Raw genomic sequence first — 25,467 nt, 5'->3', positions numbered from 1 at the left:
TGAAATGACAGCACAGTCAAATAGGTCTCTGTGGATTCTGAAGTGAACCACGTCTTGATAGTCCAGGCGTTTCGGGCAGTATTTTGATGGAATCGTGCACTTTACGATAGAAGCATGAAATTTGGCCCACAGTTAGAACATGCCATATGGAACATTTTTGGCTATAGGGCCTTCGCAGATTTGTCTTGGGAAAGTTGTGGGAGCCAATCAAAGTTGGGCTCTCATAGACTTTACTATCTAGTAAAACAATACAAAAAATGAATATGCTTTTAAGTAGCATGTGAGGGGTCAAACTAGGTATTTTTCGGGATTCTGAATCCAATGCAAGCATTTAAAAACATTCCTTTCCGAGAAACGGACCCCACAAAACTGTAAAAAAGTGATGACTCATCACTAAACCATGGTTTTATGGGGACGTTTTTAGCCCAAGGAATGTTTTTCATGCAAAACAAATGCTTGCATTGGATTCAGAATCCCAAAAAATACATAGTTTGACCCCTCACATGCTACTTAATCAAAGCATATTTATTTTTTGTATTATTTTACTCTATAGTAAAGTCTATGAGAGCCCAACTTTGATTGGCTCCCACAAGTTTCCCAAGACAAATCTGCGATGGCCCTGTAGCCAACTATGTTCCATTATGGCATGTTCTATCTGTGTGCCAAATTTCATGCTTCAGCTTCTATCATAAAGTGCACGATTTTTGCCCGAAACACTCTGACTATGAGTGAAGTATAGCTGTATGGTTAAATTCCGCCTTATTTGCCTAGCCCGTCACTTTGGAATAGTGTAGCCTACTAACCAGCCTACGCCAGGGAACAGTTGATTATGGCATAATCATTATGCCCTGAAACATAACTGTGGTCCCTGGAACTGGGAGATGAGGCTGATGCCGTTTGAGGTTAGGGTTAGGGTTAGGGTTAGGCATAGCGGTTAACATTGAAGGAACATAGAGGGCTGAGGGAACTTGAGCATGACCCGTCTTCTTGACTTCCTAGTAGCCACAACATGATGCATGTGACATCTCCTTCTTCCATGTTATCCTTGGTGGGGCGTGACCATGGGCGTTACTGACAGGCAGTTTTGTCCAATAGTAAAGCCTGGTGGGCGAGGTTTCCACCGTGGTTTGTCCAATGGGGTGAGGGCTCCGCCTTGTACGTCAACGTTGCTGCGTTGTGTGTTCCGCAGAGTTTTCTGAAAGAATCTTTCAACTTCAACAACAAGGTAACTTTCAAATATATGAACTTATATCATCACACGTTTGATTATTTGTTGTGTTTCTGGTGCATTATGTTTATGTTTATGTTTGTGTTGAGTTTAATGGAGAGAAAGCAACGGGCAAGGGCGTGTCCTCCTAAAAGGAAATGATGCAGTGGGTTTCTGTTCCACGACCACTGTTACATTCTTTACGTTATTATTACTGAATGAACGTCAAGTAACAATAGGCTATAGTCTATATGTGACGGAACGGAATGTTATGTAACGCTTATGAGACATTGATTGAAGGTATTGTGGAGTTAGATCAGAGCAATGGGCACCCCTCAATGTGAAAATGCCTGAATTTCTTCCCAAAATGTAAGGGGGAAAAAAAGAAAGAAAAAGACAAGATAAGTGTATGCTTTGGAAAATAGTCAGAAACATGCACGGCACATCATATCAACCTTCAACCTCTTGTTTATGCCCATAATGACAGCCATATGTTGTCTAGGAATTTGTTTCCAATTTAGAAATATGAGGCCTTAAATGTAATTAAAATATATGTATTTGTCCCCCATTTATGAAATAAATATAAAAAAATATGATGTCTTAATATCTTACTACCAGTAAGACTCCCTAATCGGGAGATAAGCGACCGTAGGTGGCTTATCTCCACAAATAGGGCAAAAATGTGTTTTTCCAAAATCTTCCTGATCCATGTTGATGACATGAGTGTAGACATGCTGTGTAGTGATATTCGTGATTTTAGGGCAAAAACTGTAGGAGCAGTGTCCAAAAATGTGTTTTAAAAATCGGCCTGAAGGTGGCGCTAGAATAGGGCCACGTGAGAAATGAGGGGTGGGGTCTCCGCGTTGCCTTGGCGGACGAATAGGTACCGGCCCCGGCTCTCCCGGACGCTCCTAGGCCGAGTTAGGGCATTTTATGTGCGCTGCAGTGGCAGGGGGTCCTCCACTGGGGGCGCCACCACTTTTGCATCCGTTCTGGAGCACCAGGAGTCGGTGGTCCCCGGGAATTCCCCGTGAGCAGCCCCGTTGGGGTGGTCATTTGGTCATTTTTTACATCTGGGGGTCCCCCAGGGCCGGGGGTCCTTGGAGGTTGTAGTTTGGCAGGCAAGGAGTGTGTGTGTGTAAAATCTGGCATGGATCGGGTCAACGGGTGCAGAGATATAAGCAGGGAAAAAGTGTGACGTGTGACGTGTGAGCACATTTGGTCATTTTTTACATCTGGGGGTCCCCCAGGGACCCCCAGGTCCCTGGGGCTCCGGGGGTCCTTGGAGGTTGTAGTTTGGCAGTCAAGGAGTGTGTGTGCAAAATTTGGCATGGATGGGGGCAACGGTTGTGGAGATATGAGCAGGGCAAAAGTGTGACGGACTGACTGACTCACTCACTCACTCACTCACAGACAGCCGGTGGAGGTTTTGGTAGTAAATGCGACCTCGCAATGAACAGATTTATCAGTGACCATCAGAGTTGTCTTGTAGAGTTAATCCATATTTTAAAAGTCTAACAGCTGCATAATTGTGATCCATCTGTAAACAAAATTGGATCATGTCACTGTTCACACAAAACAGGAAAATACAGTAAGCCACCAAAGCCAGTCAAGACAGGTTTGATAACTGTTTAGTTCCTTTTGAGATGAAAACTGTTTAATTGACAAAAAATGATTAAAAAAATAAATAAATACTGCCTTTAAAACACTACAGTCTTGATTGTTAAAATTCAACCAGGAGTCCAATGAAACACCCAGATTTCTACTGTAACTTGTGATTTCGGTTGACCAACCCAACCATGTGGTCCCTAAAGAGTCTCCCTCTAAACTAAGGGTGGCGAGTGATGTTTCAACTGAGTCGCGTGCACGCAGAACAAGAGGACACCAGGGCAGTGTCACACGACAAGTTTATTACACTCATAGAGAATTTACAGTATTTGACTATGGAAAGTTTGGACACATTACGTGACCAGAAGATATGAGACAAGGAGAAGAACAGAATGGGAGGAATAGACCATGCATCTCGTATCATTGTGCACATACAGTCAGTATATCTGATAAAGTAGATGAGTGATTCACCATGTTTGCCACGGGTACGTTAGATAAAGGTAATAATTCATAACAGCTTTAGCAGCAAATTAGCAGACAGGAAAGCTAAAGGAGGGGCATAAATGCTGACATTGTTACTGTCATTGCGTTGAGGGTTCTGAGTTCCTCTCAATCTCAGCATTCGTGTCAACAGTGTCATATATCGGTGGTTCTCAATATAGGGCCCGGGGGCCCCAGGTGTCCTTGAACGGGTTCTACAGCGTCCCAGGTAAATGATTGATAGATAGGAACGAAATGGTCCCTTATGTCTGTAACTCTGAGAGTGTACAAATAAGGGTCCATGTGGTTCCATTTTGTACTCTCACAGAGTTATGGGGTCCTTGAAATGTAAAAGAAACACTGATATCGAGTCGATATCGTCGTTTGGAAACCACTAGTCGATTCTACTAGTGGTTTCCAAACCCATTCAGGCCGGGAACACATTTTTGTGTATTACAGTACATGTACAGTATGCAGGAACATATTTGTTTTTGTAGGCTAATTTTTGAATAATATTAGCCTGGTTCCAGCCAGGGGGGGGTAGGTTTAACAAATATAACCAATCCGTGCCGTCAAAGTCCCTCCCCTCCAGAAATCGCTCAAACAGGGCACAATGTCAGACTCAAGCTTCAGCTGAGTCTGAAATCAGGCTAGAATAATATTGTTTTTCAGAAAACTTAGGTCAGGCCTAAATGGGTTACAAATATAGAGTATATATTTTATAAAAAGATAAGCTCAGTAGCTCACAACAGGTTCCATTGTGACACGTTGTGAGCTCGTAGGTTCGGCTAGGTGAAAGGATGAAAAAAATACATGAGTAAATCCAAATAAACATTTACAGTGTGATGAGATGTGTTATAGAGGCTATTTTGTGCAGATATGCCTTGAAGTTGAGATGTACAAAACGTCAGAAACCCTCGGATCCATACAGTTGAACATGTTCTTCAGAGAAGCAGCGTTATACGGTCAGTCAGTGTAGCTGGGAAGTAAGTAGTATTTATATCCCTGTGACTTAACTGCACTTAATCCTCTTGGAAGCATCAGGCGTTCCACCATGACGCTCCAGGTAGGACTGCAACTAGCCATTGTCTTCTTAGCCATTAGACATTATTCTATCCATTACAACAGGGGTCTTCAACGTTTTCAGGCCAAGGACCCCTTAGTTGAGAGAGAGACAAAGCAGGGACCCCCATGACCTTTTCATAGATTCCATATAGTTTCATCGTTTGACAGCACAACCATTAGTTTATTTTGGATTCATGTCAATGTGTGTGTTTTCACTTTTCAGATATTTAACCGCTTGAACCGTCAATACTTAATAAACTTGACCTTTCACCCTGTATTTAGTCTGCTCTTTTCCCCCTCTACACCAAACCTCTTTGCCGAAAATCTACAAGCTCACCACGCCTCGCAGCGTGAGGCGTTGTGAGCTTGTAGATCTGCTATTTTTGGCTAAAGTTCTCAGAATATGGATGCTAGGGTTCAAGTGGTTAATATGAAAAAGGCAGAAAAAAAGGTTTCTACCACACAAAGATTTGGAGGACCCCCTTTAGCAACTCTGAGGATCCCCTAGGCGTCCCGGACCCCCTGTTGAAGACCCTTGTATTACAATTTACAACTTAGGCATTTAGCAGACAGAGCGATTTACAGTAAGCAAGGATGGTAATACATCAAATGCATAGAAATAGTAATCTAGGATCATAGGTAAACCAAGAACCTATCATCAGTCTAACAGTAGAATAACCAAAAAATCTATAATCTGTACATTGAAACGATACACACTATAGGATGCCGTGTCTACATAACATGCTATGTCTAAAATGTACATTTTAGCAAAGTTGTCAAGGCTAGGCCAAGTGCTAGGGGCTAAGCCAAGGTGGAGTCCGAAGAGGTGAGTCTTCAGATTACGACGGAAGATTGGGAGCTAGTCTGCACAGTTCTCATTACAATGAGGACTGGAGTTTATTCCACAGTTTGGGAACCAGAAGAGAGAAGAGTCTGGGACGTGTTGAGCGTTGTCCCGGATGTTTACATTTTCCTGGTGTTGTTCAGTTCAGTGATTCTCAAACCTTTTCATGTCAAGGACCCCCACATTGATGTATTTGGCTGCAGACTTCCATCTGAAAAAGATTTTGTGCCAGTGAGGGAGTAAGGGACAAGCCCCAGAAAAGATTTGTGGCGTTCAACAATTTCAAAATGATACCAAATGTTTCACAACGATTTCACTAGATTGTTTCACAAGACCTTTCTTGTGAGCTTGTAGATGGGCTATTTTCAAACAGACAGATTTTAAAGTATAGGGCTACATTGGTTGATGCTAACTAATCTTGCTGGGGAGTAGGACCCCTGGAACCCCCTCTCAAGGATCCCAGACCCCACTTTAAGAAGCAGTGGTTTAGCTCATGGAGCACATGGTTAACTGTCTCATCCCGTTTCTGGTCTCTGGTCTCCCTTACTCCCTGGCTTCCTCATTCCTTTTTGGATGGTCTTTAGTCAGTGTTTCCCACTTTTTTTTTCCTGAGACTGGGATGCACATGTGTTGGACATTACCCAAGGCCTAGAATATAGACGCTACGGTTCATGTGGTTACAACAACTGTGAGTCATCACATTATTATGTAACTAACTGTCTTTTGCTCTCTCTCTCTCTCTGTGTGTGTGTGTGTGTGTGTGTGTGTGTGTGTGTGTGTGTGTGTGTGTGTGTGTGTGTGTGTGTGTGTGTGTGTGTGTGTGTGTGTGTGTGTGTGTGTGTGTGTGTGTGTGTGTGTGTGTGTGTGTGTGTGTGTGTGTGTGTGTGTGTGTGTGTGTGTGTGTGTGTTACTGTCTCCAGATGACAGACTGTGTCAGTGAGGTAGAGTTGACCGTCTCCTGTTCCAATCTGCTGGATAAGGATGTCGGCTCCAAGTCGGACCCTCTGTGTGTTCTGCTGCAGAGTGCCGGAGACAAATGGGAAGAGGTACAAGCTGTGTGTGTGTGTGTGTGTGTGTGTGTGTGTGTGTGTGTGTGTGTGTGTGTGTGTGTGTGTGTGTGTGTGTGTGTGTGTGTGTGTGTGTGTGTGTGTGTGTGTGTGTGTGTGTGTGTGTGTGTGTGTGTGTGTGTGTGGTTGCACGCATGCACATGTGCGTTTGTGGGTGCATGTGCTTGTATTTATTCACCAGTGGGGTGTTCAACTTCATATGAATGGTCCACTTCTAATGCTCACTACAAGATGGTACCATTTCTGTCTACTACTCACTCTCTGTGTCAGAGGAGGACTTTGGACATTTCAGAAACCTGTCTACCAGTGACATCATCGATCCCCTGTCCACAGCCCTCCTCTGAGACACAGAGTTGACAGAAATCCTCTTAGTGAGGACCAATTATATGAAGAAATTGAAAATAGTTTAAAATGGGTGACGCCCTTTGAGGTACAATTCTATAGAATGTGAGAAGTAGAGAAACTGCCAGAGAGTACGCTGTGTACAGTAAACATTTCCTGTGACTGAGATTGAGATAATGAGATATAATGCAACTCCCTTCCTTCCTCATATAGAGAGTGTTCCTCTAGCACCAGATAGCCGGAAATTAGCACTAGGTTTCTGTCCAGTGTAAATTTCCAGTGTTAGATTTTATGAAGTAAAAAAAAAAAGTCCGCAACAGCAACCAAGGCCAAAGATGTTGTCCTAAATCCATCTTGTATAGCATTAGTAATAAGCAATATGTGTATAAAAGAAGCCGTGCAATCAGCTTGGTTGGGAATTGACGCCAGGGATGCACTGTAGACGGTAGTGTGTGATTGTTGTAAAACACACAGGCTACAGCAGCTGCCTCTGGCTGCAGTCCTACACATAAAATGTGAAACATAGAAAACCACGAATTACTCTGAGCCAACTGACTGGGTTACAACTAGGAGATCAGATTTCACTGACAGACTCTAACACAACGTGTTGTTTACAAAGTGTGACACATCCAAATATTTGCCCCCAGCAGCTGCTGTTATAATCATCAAGGTGTATTTGACACACTGTCTCTACCCACTGTGTGTACATGCACACACCTATATCACAATACATGTACATATATCCATGAGTTTCCAGTGTCCCATGAGGCTTTGTGTGAATTATGGGCATCACTTCCTGTTGTCAATCTTTCAATTCATTTGAGTGATCCTTGTCAGTCAATAATAATGTGGGATCACAACCTGGCAGAAATCAAAAAGGCTCTTATTACAGGCTCACGTCACGAATATGCGGATGCGTTGTGAGCTTGTAGATCGTCTATTTTCAAATAGCCAGATGTATATAGGGTTCATGTGGTAAAACTGGGAATCCATGTGTGTAAGATCAAGCCACCTAGTCAGCTTTTTTGGTCTTGTTTTCATAGACCAGGTTGCTTGTTTAAACCTGTCTCTTGACAGATAAGATGAAGTAGTTAAGATTATCTGCCTGTAGTTCCGATTCAATATTTAGTTAGTGGATAATACAGCTGCTTGGCATAAACTTCACATTAACTACATGTATTATTATGTTTATTTAGATAAGAGAAGCTTGGTGGCCTGTTCAAACATTTGCATTGCTGATCATGATTCTGCTTTCACTCTAATTCACTAAATGACCAAAACATAGATATGTAGTATTTCAGATTGAGCAGACACATTTTAAAACCTTCTTGACATTGCATTTTGAAATAGATTGTTATAAGACTTGTTTACACTCTATCGCACAATGGTATCCTTGCCATTCTACATCTACAAGCTAACAACTTGTTTCCTAGTGAGCCATTTTAAATTTGTAGATCTGGTGCGATAGGGCAAAATATGAGCACAATGTGGCAATAGGTGACACAGATCATCCTGTTTATTACAGAATACATGTGAGATGTGACTAAGGGTCAGTGTTACTTTTCTGTTTATTGTAGCTAAGCTTTTCCTTTTAGTTCAGAAATATAAAAAAATAGATTATCACAAAATGTACAGATGAAACAACAGGACAATTAGACAGTAACAGGATAAGAAAAAGACAGCAAGCTTTGATTTAGTTTTAGTCATATTTTTGTCGTCTGAGTTTTAGTTGACGTTTAGGGGTTAGGGTTGCCTGCCATTTATATAGGTCTTAGTCAGGTGCCAGTGTCACAACAGCTTTAGGGTTAAGATGACCATTCAGCATTATAACATGCTTCTCTCTCTCCCCCTCTCTGTGTCTCTCTATCTAGCTGGGGCGTACAGAGAGAATTATGAACAATAACTCTCCTGCCTTCAGCAGCAGGCTGACAGTTCAGTATCACTTTGAAAGTGTTCAGAAACTCAAACTGTCCATCTACGACATCGACAACAAGTCAAAGGACCTCTCCGATGACGACTTCCTGGGAGGGGCGGAGCTAACCCTGGGACAGGTAATCAATCAAACCAACCCTCATGTAGTGGAGTGGGAACTATATGTGAATTTAAAAATTGTCACTACCAGCAGTACCAGGTGTTTGTTTAGACTTACTGTTTTGTTTTTTGTTTTTCTTTACATATCTACTGCATAGTACTGTGTTCTATTTGTCTGTCATTCAATGTTATATGAGATACTTCAATGGTTTCCAGTGGAAATAAGCTTAGTCTTTTCATGGATCTCCTTTTAGTAGACCTTGTACCAGTGAACTGTACCGTCATGAAACTGTACCTTTTCCTATGCAAACTTCTAATAAAGTCTTCAATCAATCAATCAATCAAACCTTGCATGTCCAAAACCATTTGTTTTCTGATCAGAAATGTGTCATACATGATCTACAAGCTCACACATGCTGTGTGTAGTAGATATGGAGTGGAGATAAGGTTTCAGCCCCAACAATAATACTATAATTTATGTAAACTCTGCTTCATTTCGGTTGTTTTGAACTTTTTAATTCATAATAATTTTCTCATTCCTTCATCATGAACTTTAAAACATGAATCGTTTTCTTTTTCCCTTTTTTTTTTATCATGTAAGTAATCTGTCTATCTGGGTGTCTCTCTCTCAGATAGTTTCCAGTAAAACAGTCACCAGACCTCTTCAGCTGAAGAAAGGCAAACCTGCCGGCAAGGGAACAATCACGGTACCGTAAAAAAAAATCACTGTTTAAAAAAAAAAAAAAAAAAAGAATGTTGGTTTTATTTCAAATTTTATTTACACATATTTTAAAAATACCCTTTTTGAATTTCCATTTCTGCTCAGCAGCAAGCTAGATAGTATGCTCGGTCAATTGTTACTGTAGGACTTATTTACAGGCAAGAGCATTTAAAACTGTGTGAGTCAACAGTCTTTCTGGATAGACTACAGACCAAGTGATGACACTGTCAGGGATTCTGGTCTTTTATCAGCTGTCACCAAGACACTCAGCTGTGTGTGTTTATAAAATGATTGACTTCTATCAATTCATAACCTCTCTCTGCTTTAGGTCTGATAACTCATCTCCTCACAGTCTAACACAGCTTAATGTGTATGGTCTCTCATATTCCGTAGTCAAGTGTGACACCAACTGGTTACGTTTGGTATTGCAGGTCTTGTGAAAAGGTTTACACAAACTCGAGCCACAGGAAACCCAAACAAAAGAGCGATTACAAAGTGTGTGTGTGTGTGTGTGTGTGTGTGCGTGTGCGTGTGCGTGTGTGTGTGTGTGTTTGTGTGCGTGCATGTGTGTGTGTGTAGATTACTGCCGAGGAGGTGAAAGATAAGAGAGCGATTGTTCTGGAGATGGAGGCCAAAGGACTCGATAAGAAGGTAAACCTCTCCTCTCCTCTCCTCTCCTCTCCTCTCCTCTCCTCTCCCCTCCCCTCCCCTCCCCTCCCCTCCCCTCTCCTCATCAAGCATTTTAACTAATAGTGTGTGTGTGTGTGTGTGTGTGTGTGTGTGTGTGTGTGTGTGTGTGTGTGTGTGTGTGTGTGTGTGTGTGTGTGTGTGTAGGATATGTTTGGAAAGTCGGATCCGTTCTTGGAGTTTTTCAAGCAAGGAGACGGAGGACAGTGGACTCTGGTCTACAGGACAGAGGTAACTATGCTGGGTAGCTAGAGTTCAATAACAAAGACAAAAAAAACGTTGCTGCATCAGTCTGTACGTCCATTCCTTTCATTGGCTATGATAAAGTGTTAATTTTGTCGACCAAAACATTTCTTCACTAACAAAAACGAAATAAAAACTAAGCTATGATGACAAAAACTATGACTTAATATATTAACAATTTTGTTGACAAATAAAAAGTAGACGAATTTGCAGAATAGATCCAGTAGAACAAGTTATTTTATGCGCACGTGTCATGCTCCAGAAAATGTATAAATCAGGCATTTTGACGCATCACGGCCCACCAAAATATGCTTTAGTCGACTAAATCAACTGTAGATTTAGCTTACATAAGTGTTTTGATATTTAGTGAACTACAACTAGACTAAAACTGAAACATTTCAGATGACTAAAATATGACTAAAACTAAATCAATACCTTCCCATCTGGTTGTATTAAACATGGTGGTCGTGATGTTGTTGATGATGATGTTGTTGTTGTAGGTGGTGAAGAACAACTTGTCTCCCTCATGGAAGAAGTTCACTGTTCCTATGCAGACCTTCTGTAGCTCTGACCTGGACAAACCTATCAAGGTACACACGCACACACACACACACACACACACACACACACACACACACACACACACACACACACACACACACACACACACACACACACACACACACACACACACACACACACACACACACACACACACGCGCACACACACGCGCACACACACGCACACACACAAACACACACAAACACACACAAACACATGCATGCATGCACACATTCACTAGGACTGATTTGTTCTGTTCATGAGATTAAAGCGTAGAATGGCTCAAACTAGCAATAGAACACATGTTCTATGCTTAAGTAAATTGAAGTTGTTCAGAAGCATCTTCCATAAAAAAAACATAATGGTATCTACTATTTCATAAAAGCAAAGATTAAAGCCTCAGTCTGCTATTTCTCCAACTGGTTGGCTGTATGTAGAACAGCAAGACCAGAGGTTTACAATCGCATTTCTACATCATGTGCTAATTGTTTAGGAAATAGCACTAATGTGGAGAATGACTTTCAACACACAAAGATATCAGCACTGATGCAGAGAGAATCAATAAGCCAAGGGGTTTATGTGTCGTTTCTCGGTGGCATGCTCTGCAAAACAATATGACAACATAATAGTAATCATAATTATGATTGGAAGGTTAATAATCTAAAAGCCATTAAAATACTTGAAGCTTAAATGCAAATGCCATGTATTATTGCTCAAAGATCTTCATGTTTCATGGCTGGGCTTCAACATATTCACTTCATTGTGACTGGAATAGAAGAAAAATAATCCTGTGCAATGATGCAATTTTGTGAAATGGTGTGTTTTCTCAAATGTTGCCTTTAGTTAACTGTCATATTTTCTTTGGTGAAATGTGTCTTCTCAAATGTTTGTGAAAATATATTCTATAGTGAATTAGTGTTATTAGCCCTCAGGGTCACTGCATACATGAATACCAGTCGTGTATGCAACTCAACAGCACAAAGCTTCAGTACATTTCGGATGATGAAGTTCTAGATTCTGGCCTGATGGAGGGGGAAAGGAACTGGTTGGAATAACGTTTTCCTTCCACGTGCTATGTCCTACCGGGGAAACTCCCCCCCCTGTCAGGTGAAAAGAAGCGGCTTGGACTCCTCATGCATTGAAGGAAGCATGAGGTCAGTCTGTTGCTCTCCCCAGGTTGGCAGAGGGAGTGTAGCGCCCAGGATTACATTAGACAATTGACACCAGGTGAAAAATATGGGTTACAAAAAATTGTGGTATAAAAAAGAAAAAGAGAAGAAGAAAAAAACAGGGTATTGGCCTTCACCTGCAGTCAGTCAAGTTTGAGCCAATTTGTGTGGAGTTGAGTAAGAGAAGGGGTGTGAGGCTGCTGCATTTTACAAAGAGAAATATAAAGCTATTGCAGAGAAATATTTTTTATTTAATGTGTCACATATTAAACCTGCTATGTGTATATGGTTTGTGTTTTTAGTTTATCTTTATTTTCAAAATAATAGCTTATTAATCACCTAATTATTGCCGTTGCCGCTGGAATTTTGAATTACACGTTTTGGTTTTAAGCAATCACTGCCGACCCTTGCTGTTGTGCCTCCTGGCGCTTTCGGGCCTACGGTGGCAAAGTTTACCAATGTTGGTCTCAAATTCCTCTGCACACGGGGTCCTGCCTCAACGAATTTAACCCCCAAAATGTATAGATTTCTTTATAATTTACTAAATCCATTAGTCCCATTAACCACATATTATACTTTGTTTTACCAATGTGTGGATTCAAAAGATTATCGTTCAATAATCGTAATCAAGGAAAATCTTGATAATGATTTCAAGTCCAACTCCCAGGCCTACTGAAGGCACAACGGGTGAACAGACAAAGACCTCAGCCTCCACACTGCCCTCTCCCACCTGGAACTGAGGAAAGCATACATGAGAATGCTGTTCATTGACTGCAGTTCTTCAGCATTCAAAACCATTGTGTCCTCCAAGCTCATCACCAAGCTCAGATGTAGGACTGAACACTGCCTGTGCTACTGGATCCTGGACTCCGATGAAACAGCCTACAGAGAAGAAGTGAGAGCCCAGAAGGAATAAAAAAAGAAAGAAAACAACAGAACAGAAAAAAAAAAAAGACAAAGGACATGGTTTAGGACAACAGAAGTCAAATAAGCTACAACTATCTTTAACCTGGAGGACACACCATTGTAGCAAAGCATACCATTTATATGGGAACCTCTGGTCTAGCTAGGACATGACTGAAATTCCATTCTTGCTGTAGCCACCTGCTTGTTGTGTATATTGGTTTGGAAAATATGTGATGCCATCATGGATCCATCCATCCATCCATCCATCCTTTAGCATTATCTGGAGTTCACGGAGGTAAGGGCAGAGAATTCCAGACTTCTCTTCCCCAGGCCACATCAGCTACTAAGGCCACGTTTAGTCGACAACGGTCTCTAGAGAAAACGTCCTGTTGCGTTTTTATTCTGCATTCACACAGAGACGCATGAGTGAATGAAAGGCTGTAGTGTGCATGCCATGTGGCTAGGTGGCGGTGACGCACTAACTGGCATATCTCACCACGGCAAGTGTGCAGGCTCCACGGCTGTCGGCTTCACAGCGTGAGCCACGACAGCACACGTTTTGCGGATTCCCTGTAACTTGCCTGTTTACTTGGAAACGCGAGGAGGCGCATCTTCAAGTATTTCCACTCTGGATAGAGGCTTCACTTTGTTTGCGTTTTCAACCCCCGAAAACACTGTGGTCGTCTAAATGGACAGCATATCTGACGCGTTATCTACAGGGTTCCCACGGTCATGAAATTCCTGGAAATATGTTGAAATTAGAAAAATATTTTTCCAGTACTGGAAAAGTTTTGTAATTGATCAAGGGTCCTGGAAGGTCCTGGAAAAAATAGCTATGCATTGTCTTTGGTTATTGATTGTGTTAATACCTCTGAAATGACAAATTAAACATGGCCAAATTGTCAAATATTAGAGGCAGAAATTGTGAAAATAGCCGATCTACATGCTCACAACGCCTCGCAACGCGAGGCGTTGTGAGCATGTAGATCTGCTATTTTCACAATAGAAACGTGTTATAGAAAATTCCTCAACTCTTAGTGCTCGTCAGGGTGCCGGGTCCCCAGTTAAAATATGATTATTTCGGGGGTCACAGCCTGAAAAGGTTGAGAACCACTGGCATACACTACCTGTCTTTGGGCATTGTGCATAGGGGTAAGCGACTTGTTATTGAGCTGAATTATTGTTATATAGTACTGGAAATTGGGTTAAATATTCTGGAAAAGTTTTGGAAAAGTTTTGGAAATGAATTGGTTAAAATGTGTGGGAACCCTGTATCTAGCAAACGGGCTTGTGTGTACGGCACCTAACCGGGGGATCCCAAGTTGTTCCAAGGCCAGTGTGTAATGCTCCCATCTGTAATGCTCCCATCTGGACAGTATTTACACCATTTGCTTTTGCTCTGTTTGCGGTTAATAAAAACAAATAATTCTAATGTGTGATGGTGTGTGTGTGTTTTGTTTGTTTGTTTGTGTGTGTGCATATGCACACACTTCAGGTAGTGTGTTATGATAAAGATGAAGACACCAGTTCAGATGAGATAGGACAGTTCAGCTGTACAACCAACCAGCTTCTCCAGAATAACAACAAAGTGGTATGTCTCCTCTCCTCTCCTCTCCTCTCCTCTCCTCTCCTCTCCTCTCCTCTCCTCTCCTCTCTTAGGTTACTTGTTCAGATTATGACAACGATGGTTCTCATGATCTGATCGGCTCTTTTTCCACTAACGTCTCTGGGCTGCAGAAGGCAGCGCATGGCTCCCCGGTGAGGTCACTTCCTGCCTTCTTCTTCCTGCATGCTGTTTCAAGCTTCTAAATCATTTTGCATGTCAGCGATTCCCAAGTCAGTTGTTCTCTAGTCTAGACCCCTTCCCTAAGCGCTGTGATTGGCTGATGTTATATCCTATTCTATATACTTTACTCAAGTACTCTTTTTTTAGGTACTTCTTTACTTTATATTTTCTTATAATTCTGTTTCCACTACAAATATTGTACTTTTGACTCTACTACAATTATTTAAGACCTTTCTTTGAAATTACTTTATGGATAATTGACATTATTAGTGTGGTTTCCCAACACACTGTAGTCCTGGGGGAACTTTATTTTCACCACTAGATACACTTTTTTGTGAATCAGGAAATTGATGGAAATCAGATGCAATCTTATTGGAAATTGAAGGAATGAATTGGCATCAAAATATCAATAACATAATACTATAATTATTATAAATCTGACAGATGTTTTCAAAGATAGCTGATCTACAAGCTGTAGATGTGACCCAAAACAAGCGCTCTCAAAAGAAAAACTGGTTTGGGAATCACAAGGACAAGTTAATGGCATGCTTACATGAGTACTTTCTGGTGTGTACAGTACCCTGTGTGACCTGTAGAGTGTGTTGCTGTCTGTCCAGGTGGAGTTTGAATGCATCAATGCTGACAAACAGAAGAAGAAGAAGAGCTACAAGAACTCTGGGGTGGTCATTGTCAAGAGCTGCAAGGTAAGACTACATTACCCACAGTTCCACAGTGTTAATGGCAGTCTTAACCTGTGATTTCTTTTTTTTATAAAGAATATTTAGCGATTTGCCTCACAGCTAGAAGGTCCTGAGTTCGATTCCCGCCGGGGGAAGCTGTGGGTGCTGGGGACGTGTTCCTCCCTCCGCGTCATCAGCGCCCACACCCTAGGTGGGGTTGGCGATAGGGCCTTTCTGTGTGGAGTTTACATGTTCTCCCCGCGTCTCCTAGGGTTGATACCCTCACAAAAACATGCAGTAATCCTGGTCTCAATAATGCCTCCCCCTGGCCAGCCAGGGCGCCTGATGGAGGGGAAAGGAACTGGTTGCTACGTCCATCCCAGGGAAATCCACCCTGTCAGGTGAAAAGAAACAACTTGGACTACCCATGCATTGAAGGAAGCATGAGGTTTGTCCGGGCCCAGGCGTGGCAGAGGGAGAGCAGAGCCCAGGATTACATAGGCAATTGGCACTGGGTGAAAATGGGTTACAAAATCGTGGGATAAAAAAAAAAAAAATAAATCTCTATATTATGAGAACAAACATTGCTATATAGAGTGTTTGTTCAGTAATAGGTATAGACCGGCGAGAAGTGAGCACCCCCCTTGTCTCCCCTACCCTGTACATATACTGTTTTTATTATTGATATTTGAATGTTTTTTTTTAATATATATATACACTGTACCTTTGGGCATATGGGGTTTATTTATGGTTATGTCTGAGTCATAGTGACATGCCTATATATGGCCGTATCGGGTTTATTTATGGCTATTTTTGAGTCAGTGAAGTTAATGGTGTTTGTTATCTCTCTCTCCGCTATGCGTGTGTGTGTGCGTGTGTGTGTGTGTGTGTGTGTGTGTGTGTGTGTGTGTGTGTGTGTGTGTGTGTGTGTGTGTGTGTGTGTGTGTGTGTGTGTGTGTGTGTGTGTGTGTGTGTGTGTGTGTGTGCGTGTACGTGTACGTGTACGTGTACAGCTGGTGACTCAGTACAGTTTCCTGGACTATGTGATGGGAGGCTGTCAGATCAACTTCACAGTATGTAGTTTGTTGTCATCGACTTAAGTCACTACTAACATTGTAAAACTAGACTACTCTACTACTCTGCCACCAAAATGTGGAATGCCCTGACACCATCCATTAAAGAATGTGAGACAGTGGTTGAAAAAAAGAAAAAGAAAATACAAATCTATCCGTATCAGTAATTTGGAGACCACAAGGGGAGGTAAATGTAACATCCCATCTCCTTTGTACATATAGTGTTTGTATGATGTATTATTGTGTTCTTTATGCTATGTTTTGTGTTACGCTTTTTGTCTTACTGTACTTGTCTGGTGTTGCTCAGACTAATTCCGCACTGCGTACCACCGCCACCACCACTAGGGGGTGGAGTTGAGTCAGGAACCCAGGCTATTACTGTACCACATGCTGTTTAGATTTTTGACTAATAAAGTAATCAATCGATTAATCTATCAATCAACCAAGCCTAGGGGTTCCTCAGAGTTACTACAACCAATTTATTTTATGATCAGAATGTTAATAATGTTTTTATTTATTTGGGGTATGAAAATGTCTAAAAATAAAGAAAATGGTTTAACCACTTGAAACATGGCATCCCTATTATGAGGGAGCAATAATCGAAAATAGCCGATATAAACTCACAACACGTCGCAATGAGATGAGTTGTGAAAGGTTGTGGCCTTGGGAATGCGGTCAACTAATTAAAGGGTTTAAGTGGTGATGCAGTATAATTTTGTACAAAATGCAATATGTAGCAGGTTCCCTGCTTCATCTCTCTCTGCTAAGGGGTCCTTGGCCCAAAAAACATTGAATAGAAATTTATTAAAGTGGAATCATGTAATTCCTATCCACTAGACGGCACTAGACAATCATAATGTAACATAGAATAACCTTGGAATATTTTCAGAAAATAATAAATGTAATTATAAATTATGGTTGAGATGCAAGATGAATTTAAGTCCATCATGGAATGGTAATCGCATGTGGTACACTTTATGGCAATGGTTCTCAATCATTTGAGATATCTGGCTATCAAACTATCAAAATATGCAATGTTGTCAATATCATTCATCCCTACCAACAACTCTGTGTGTGTGTGTGTGTGTGTGTGTGTGTGTGTGTGTGTGTGTGTGTGTGTGTGTGTGTGTGTGTGTGTGTGTGTGTGTGTGTGTGTGTGTGTGTGTGTGTGGTGTGCGTACGTGCGTGTAGGTGGGTATAGACTTCACAGGGTCTAATGGAGACCCTCGCTCTCCAAACTCGCTGCACTACATGAGTCCTGATGGTCTGAACCAGTACCTGTCTGCAACCTGGTCTGTGGGCCTGGTCATCCAGGACTATGACACGTTAGTATTCACATCGTTTTGTGTATTCTAATGTCAAAAGTGCCTAAAAGTTACTTCCTGTCAGACTTCAGGCTGCTACCTTCCGTGTCCAAATCAAGAAGATGGCCAGATTGTGCATTACTTGTTTAAACTCAAACAGTACATTAAGATACAGTATGTATCTGAAAACATTGGAGGTGAGAAGAGCGGTACATAAACGTGCCTCAGTCAGCAGAGCTCTCTGTCTGCCCACTGCACGACAAGACACTAACAAGCAGTGGCCCCTGCTCTGAGCCCTCCATCCCATAGCCTGAGAGGAGGGGACTGTCTCATTGGTCGAGAAACACCACGCATACGTTTCTGAGCTAAGCTTCGCAAAACATTTGGTAATAAGTCATTTCATGACGACTTTAAACTGACGTTGATGTTATATTAACTGAATTTGCTGGGGACAGTATGCTATGAATATGGAGTAGAGATGAGAAAACATGAATTACTCTCTCTCTCTCTCTCGCTCTCTCTCTCTCTCTCTCTCTCTCTCTCTCTCTCTCTCTCTCTCTCTCTCTCTCTCCCCCAGTGATAAGTTCTTTCCAGCTTTTGGATTCGGTGCCAAGCTGCCCCCAGATTTCCAGGTCAGCCAATCACAGCTATGTTAAATTCTGCCAATCACAAATCAGTTCTATTCATCTGGACCAGTCTCATGTGTTGTGTGTTTCTATGGTTTCCTCAGGCTGCCAATCATGAGTTCGCTCTCAACTTCAACCCCAGCAACCCAAACTGTGCAGGTACACACACACATGCACAAGCACACGTCTATTGTTTATCGAATGGATCCCCATTAGCTGACGCCAAGACGATAGACCCCAGTCATCTCCATATTTGGGAAAATATGGCAACCTTTTGGCCTCATTTTGTCCAACTTAAACAACCAACCAGGTTTGTGAATTTTTTGGGGGGTCAAAGTTGATCCCATGCCAAAGCGCCAGCGCTTCCCCAGCAGTCTGCTGTCAACCAGGCGGATGCGTGCATGCACTTCGCTTCGCACATGGGTGCGTGGCATCTCGCCCTTAGGGTGTCTTACTAGTTTAAAATAATGTTTCTGAAGAACATGAGGAGACGACAAAGTAGTTTTTTGCAAAGTGGCAACGTAAAATACCAGATCTACAAGCTTGTATAAGGGTCTGCTATTTTCCTTGCATGACACCTTTAGTGTTGGGGACGGGGTTGGTAGAAAAATGGTAGAAATGACATTTATATAATTCCAGTCGTATCGTATAATTAATACAATCGTGTGTGTGCGTGTGTGTGTGTACAGGTATCCAGGGCATAGTGGAGGCGTATCGTGCAGCTCTTCCTCAGGTCAGGCTGTCAGGACCAACCAACTTCTCTCCCCTCATCAACCATGTGGCTGGAATAGCAGCTGCTGCTGCCCAGAGCAACACTGCCTCGGTACGCAGACGTGCACAATATACGCGCGCACGCATATTGTTTTACAAGATAGCATATTGACCTTGTATCAAGAAAGCAAACTTTCCACTATTACATTGGCCTTCCCACACTTTCTGATCTGAATGATAAAAGCACATCACAGGCTTAACACTCGCAATAGCAAATGACACTGATCACTCCCTCAGTTATTTTACAATCATGCCATCTGGACATTTCTGCAACTTTGAGATGGGATTTGCTTATAGGAATTTGGTCCTCCAGCCATTGCAGCAGTAAACAAACTGAGTCACTGACATGTTGCTTGTGTGTTAGGGCGGCCATGGGTTCTCAACATTTTGGGCTGGCGACCCCCAAAATACTTTGGCTATGTCTCGCGACCCCCCGGCCTATTTAAGTTGGTACAAATGTTCACGTTTTATTTATTTATTTTGTGTGGGTGCGTGTGTGAGCAGCAGTACTTCGTGCTGCTCATCCTGACGGACGGGGAGATCACAGACTTCGACCAGACCAGAGACGCGGTGGTGCGGGCGTCCCGCCTGCCCCTGTCCATCATCATCGTGGGCGTGGGCCCCGCTGACTTCAAAGCCATGGAGCTGCTGGACGGAGACGACGGCGTCCTCAAGTCCCAGAGCGGAGAGCCCGTCAGCAGGGACATCGTCCAGTTTGTCCCCTACCGGGACTTCACCAATGTAAGTCCTTATGCCTTTTCATCAATGTAAGTCCTTATGCTTTTGCGAGGGCCAACTGTCCCCACAATTATATTTTAGAATGAAAGAAATACAGTTTGGATTCATGGTAATGTCTATTTTCAGATAATTAATTAACTCATTAAATGCCAGGCCCGAGTTTCCCGAGTTATTTCAGTACCGAGTTTCCCGAGTTGGCAGCCATTTTGAATTTTTTTTTTTCTCCAAAAATGCCTAAAATGTATTAGGCATGATCGCAATCGGGAAATTGCATGTTTAGCCCCATAACAAACACATCTTTCAAAATGGCAGCCATGTTTGTTTGTTTTGTTTGACTTTGAAGGCTTCTATCTCATGAATGCCTGAACGGATTTCCAAGCGGATTCTTTTGTTTAAAACCTGTGGAAAAGTACTACACATATGGTGCATGATCTAGGCATGGGCGTGCACGATCCGTGCACTAAAAATGTATCCGTGCACTAGATATTTAGGAACGTGACATCCTGGTACTTGGTGGCCATCTTGAAAAGGCAATGAATGAGTTAATTAATATCAATATTTAGTCAACTTGACCATTGACTCTGTACTTGGCCAGCTATGTGTTCCCTCTACACAAACTCTCAGAAAATATCCAAGATCACAACGCGTCTTGCAGCGCGAGGCGTTGTGAGCTTGCAGATCTGCTATTTTCTGCTAATGTTCCCCAACACACAAAGATTTGGCCAACCCCCAGTAGTAACTCTGAGGCCCCCCTATAGGGGTCCCGACCCCCTGTTAAAAGTAGGCTGGAAAACAGATGAATATGTCATTGCAACAAAGACATTTGCCCTTGGCAGATTTGGTCTGGCACCGCTCAGTTGTGATTGGATTTCCGAAGAAGTGAGAGATCAATCTGGGCCCAGTATGCAAATATGGGGCAGGTTTATCACCAGAGACATTTGTTTTTTTAATCTGCCCCATGGAAATGCAGGTTCCATACAGAGATTCCAGACTAATATTTACGTAGTGATAATTATCTGGCCATGCCAGGCTGTTTAAGACCCCTGCTCTAGAGCAGAGTTTCCCAAAGTAGGTGTTGTGATGCCAGTCCAGGGGTGCCGCGGAATAATTTGATAATATTTGGAATTCATCAATATCACTTCAGTAAGACAGCCCTGATTTGCACTGTACTTGGGTTCTTTTTTTCCATCTACCCCAACTCTTCACCGAAAATAGCAGATCTACAAGCTCACAACGCGTCACAACCTGCCCCCCAGAATAGGAATGCTGGGGTTCAAGTGGTTAAACGTCAAGTATAAAGTTATTTTCAGTCAGTTCTACGGTGTACTGTAATTCAGGGGTGCCATGGATGAAAAAGTTATTTACAAGGGTGCCCTGAGTAAAAAAAAAGTTTGAAGAATCATGCTCTAAAGAAGTAGGTTGACAGTTATCTGAACACTTATCCTCTGTTGCATCAGATAGATAATGTAGCCCAGGGTTCCCCAATAGGCGGCCCGCGGGCCATTTGCGGCCCGGGGGGGCTACTGTCTGGCCCCCACCAACCCCAGTAATAATGGTGGTATAAGAGCAGCAACAACACTAGTATATCGTCATTGTCGGGTGGAAACCTCGTATCTCCAAATTTGTATGTCCTTTTAAGTAAAGCCCTGCTTCATCATTCAAGGCTGTCTCACAAAAGTAGTGAAAACAGCAGATCTACAAGAACACAACGCGTTGTGTGCTTGTAGATCGACTGTTTTCACTAGTTTAAATCGTTTCTAAAATGATAAATGCAAAACGAACGGTTTTGGACATACAAGGTTTTCACCCACAACGACGATATCTGAACTGTCGCTGGAGTAGTGGGAACGCCACCGTCGCCCCCTGCAATGTTGTGGCCCTCGGCTTGGTACCCTAGATATATTTTGGCCCTTGGGGAAAACTAATTGGGGAACCCTGATTGCGACCGTAGGTCGCACTTACTATCAAAACCTGCACAAACTGTGAGTCAGTCCGTCAGTCCGTCTGTCTGTCACACCTCACACGTCACACTATTGCCCTGCTCATATCTCCGCAACCGTTGCCCCGATCCATGCCAAATTTTGCACACATGCTCCTTGCCTGCCAAACTACAACCCCCGGAGCTCCAGGGACCCCCAGGTCCCTGGGGGACCCCCAGATGTAAAAAAAGACCAAATGTGCAAAAATGACCAAATGACCACTCCAACATGGCTGCTCACGGGGAATTCCCGGGGACCACCGACTCCTGGTGCTCCAGAACGGATGCCAAAGTGGTGGCGCCCCCAGTGGAGGACCCCCTCCACTGCAGCTCACATAAAATGCCGTAACTCGGGCTAGGAGCGTCCGGGAGAGCCGGGGCCGGTACCTATTCGTCCGCCAAGGCAACGCGGAGACCCCACCCCTCATTTCTCACATGGCCCTCTTCTAGCGCCACCATGAGGCCGATTCTTGCAAAACACATTTTTGGACACTGCTCCTACAGATTTTGCCCTAAAATCACGCACATCGGTACACAGTATGTCTACACATTGCCCACACAACTAGGAACCAATGGCAGTTACAGCCCTCTTTGTGTGTACATGTGACCTACGGTCGCTTATCTCCCGATTAGGGAGTCTTACTGGTGTAGCCTAGTCTGTACTTACTATGATAGTGGTTATTTAATGAATGTGGCTCATTATTATGTCTGCAGGCTCCCAAAGAGGCGTTGGCTCAGAGTGTGTTGGCCGAGGTCCCCAAGCAGGTGGTGTCCTATTTCAAGATGAGAGGCCTGGACCCGCCCACCAAGGCCTAAACCGCACCCCCAACGCGCATATAGCGACATTCCCTGACTGTCCAACAGTCAACAATGTGCCACTATCACTCCATATTAATCAATGTATACCACTGCTACTGCTATAGCTGTCAGCCAACCAGGATGTCAACTTCGCTTCCTGGAATTTCCTCAGCTAATCCCTGTCTTGAAGTATGATGCATGCATGCACACACACACACACACACACACACGTAAAACACTTGGTATCTTTTAACCCTAAAGGTCCTTACACAATGGGAGTGTTTTATTCTGTGCGATTTGTTCACATTCATTTAATCCACTGTTTAATGCGGCAATAAGGGGCGTTCCCTTATTTTCCCACTTAAGAGCACCTTTTGAGTTGGCAGTGCCAGTCTGCCTCTGCCATGCATTTCTATGGTAAAGAGGCGCTGGTGAGCTACTCTTCCTAGCGCCCAAGCATCGAGCTTCAGCGCTCCTGAGTTTTTGCCACGGCGCCCAGAGCGCTTCAAGCTGGAAACAGTTGAACTTTTGGAGAGGGGCGCTGCTCTTTAGATCCATCTGGCTGTGTCTGACAACCCGGACATTTACGACCCGATGTTGAATCGTTACCACAACCATGAGTAGCCCTTGTTTACTTTCTTTCAGCTATTTGTGCTAATAACATAGACCAGGATTGTTTTTATTTTTTTGTATTTTTTTATTGGTTTGAACCTTGTGGGTGTTAATAAACGCTGCATGCGAGTGCTATGGACATGATATCCACTATGAACATGATAACTCAAAAGGCGTTCTTTGTGTACAAGGCCCCTAAAGTAACGTAATTTATTTTTGAAAAAAGGGTAGCTTTTTCCACTGTGAAATATAGCATTAATCTGTATAAATGAGGCGTCGCCACATTAATAGTTTGGTGTGAAGTATTCACAGATGCATTTTTGGATTGTTTATTTGTCACACTCCCAGTGTGTAAAGACCTTAGCCCTAACCTTTGTTCTAAAATTCTTCGCCTTGAAAGTCACACTTTCTATCAAAGGCAGCTGAATGTCTTGCTATACTTGTAGGGATTGTTTATTTTTTGAAAAACAGCCGATCAGTGATTTTGTCTAATGTTCAAGGTTCATTTTGTCAGTAATTCATTCTAATGTGTCATACAAAGCTGTTTGCTTTTTCAGTTTGCATCTTTACGCACACACACAGCGACCAAAATGTTTACTCATTCCTTTCCATTCTGTGCACCTCAGTACTAACACAGCAGCTCTATGCGAACTAATTCTATGCAGAACATATCTAATAGCTTTATATTCTAACTATGGTGATTGACCAATAGCTTTGCACATAAACCTTTGCACTGTCATCTCTAATCTCTAGTATAATCTATGCTTCGAAATGCTGGAAACAATAAGATGCTGGAAAGCCGAAAGGGATTTTTATATGAGTCAAAGTGCCATTACGTTGCTATGACCTGAATGCTGTGTAATCAGATCCTATTAAAAATATAGAAATCCCAAAATACATCTTGGACTTGACTGAATTTTGTACCAAACTTGTGTCCCGATAGAATAGGCATTATTAGCGGCTGTGTCCACATAGTCTGCCATGCATTTCTATAGTAAAGACATGCTGGTGTGCTCCTCTTCCCAGTGAAAAACTCAACCTTACCTTACCTAGGGCAGTAGAGGATGACATTTGACAGGAATTCCTGTGGGTCCCGTGGGATTCCCGCAGGACAGGAGTCAAATTTGTATTAATGCCGTGATCGGGACGGGACAGGAATGAAAATCACCAGGAGTGGGCAGGAGCGGGAATCATTCTAGACCAGTTCATCAAACCGCAGAAATAAACAGTGCTACTTATTAGCAGTTTGGGAGGAAAAAGGCACAGGAAAGTGAGGTCTTCGAACTGCGAACATTATACAATTATACATTATATAATAATAAACATGATATCAAATATAATATGGATCAAAATGGAAAAACATATTTTTTTCGGGAGCGGGAGGTGAACGGGAGTGATTTTGACCAGGAGCGGGATGGGACCAGGAAAAAATCTACAGGAGTGGGACAGGACGGGATTAATTTTTTTACTCTGGCCCAAGATTGGGATGGGAAAGGATTTTTTCTGCGGGAGTGGGACGTGACAGGAGTGAAAATCTACTCCTGTGTCATCCTCTAGTGGGCAGCCATCTGACTCGACTGTGTCGGGTGGAGAGATACAAGTAGTAGCAATAACAATAATAGATATAACAGTTTAAGATTGTATATAATAATATAATATAGTATAACTATATTAAATATTAGATAGTATATACAGAATAAGAATGTTATAGTGAAGAAGAGGGAGGAGGGATTTAGGGGGTCCCTCGATCTCAGCAAAATTAGTTCATATTGAATCAAAATCAGTATAATAGAGTGATTGAATACTTTATAAACAAGGCTATTAACAGTACATGTAGTGCAGTCAAAGGTTATGCTATTAGTATAACAAAAAGTCCCAGGGACTTGTTTCCATTGTGGTCTATTGTCTTCAGTTCATCAGTAATACATTCAATGCAATTCACATACAATGTAATGCGTATTGGCTAGTAGAGTCATAAGACATTTACAGAGAAAGGAGGGCTGGGGGCCAGACATCCACTATTGTGCGTGTGCGCGCGCGTGTGTGTGGAACTAGTTGAGCAACTCTTATTTGCCTTCACAAACACCTGACACTTAACAAGCATCCACTCTATATATGTTTGCACGCACACATCTTTTAGCCCACTAGATAAACACACACTGACTCACA

The 25,467-nt window shown here is 42.6% G+C and overlaps 1 protein-coding gene across 2 annotated transcripts; it reads left to right on the top strand.

The window, feature by feature from the left end:
- The first annotated feature begins 1,153 nt into the window (after window positions 1–1,153).
- On the top strand, window positions 1,154–24,195 carry cpne1 (copine I). 2 transcript variants are annotated; one of them, XM_080727741.1, is made up of 16 exons: window positions 1,154–1,225; window positions 6,125–6,250; window positions 8,485–8,664; window positions 9,277–9,351; window positions 9,945–10,016; window positions 10,200–10,283; window positions 10,796–10,885; window positions 14,592–14,690; window positions 15,336–15,422; window positions 16,412–16,471; window positions 17,663–17,796; window positions 18,353–18,407; window positions 18,506–18,560; window positions 19,091–19,224; window positions 19,677–19,913; window positions 22,603–24,195. In XM_080727741.1, the coding sequence occupies exons 2-16, from the start codon at window positions 6,125–6,127 to the stop codon at window positions 22,702–22,704; spliced, it is 1,590 nt and encodes a 529-aa protein (XP_080583867.1). In that variant the 5' UTR covers window positions 1,154–1,225; the 3' UTR covers window positions 22,705–24,195. The 2 variants fall into 2 exon arrangements, with proteins under 2 accessions (XP_080583867.1, XP_080583868.1); XM_080727742.1 differs by lacking the exon at window positions 14,592–14,690 and adding an exon at window positions 14,428–14,523.
- The last annotated feature ends 1,272 nt before the right edge of the window (window positions 24,196–25,467 follow it).

The sequence above is a fragment of the Nannobrachium achirus genome (genome assembly GCF_963921795.1).
Source record: "Nannobrachium achirus genome assembly, chromosome: 6".
Classification (NCBI taxonomy): domain Eukaryota; kingdom Metazoa; phylum Chordata; class Actinopteri; order Myctophiformes; family Myctophidae; genus Nannobrachium; species Nannobrachium achirus.
Note: the sequence above shows the minus strand (reverse complement) of the source record. Positions and strands in the feature narration are given on the sequence as shown.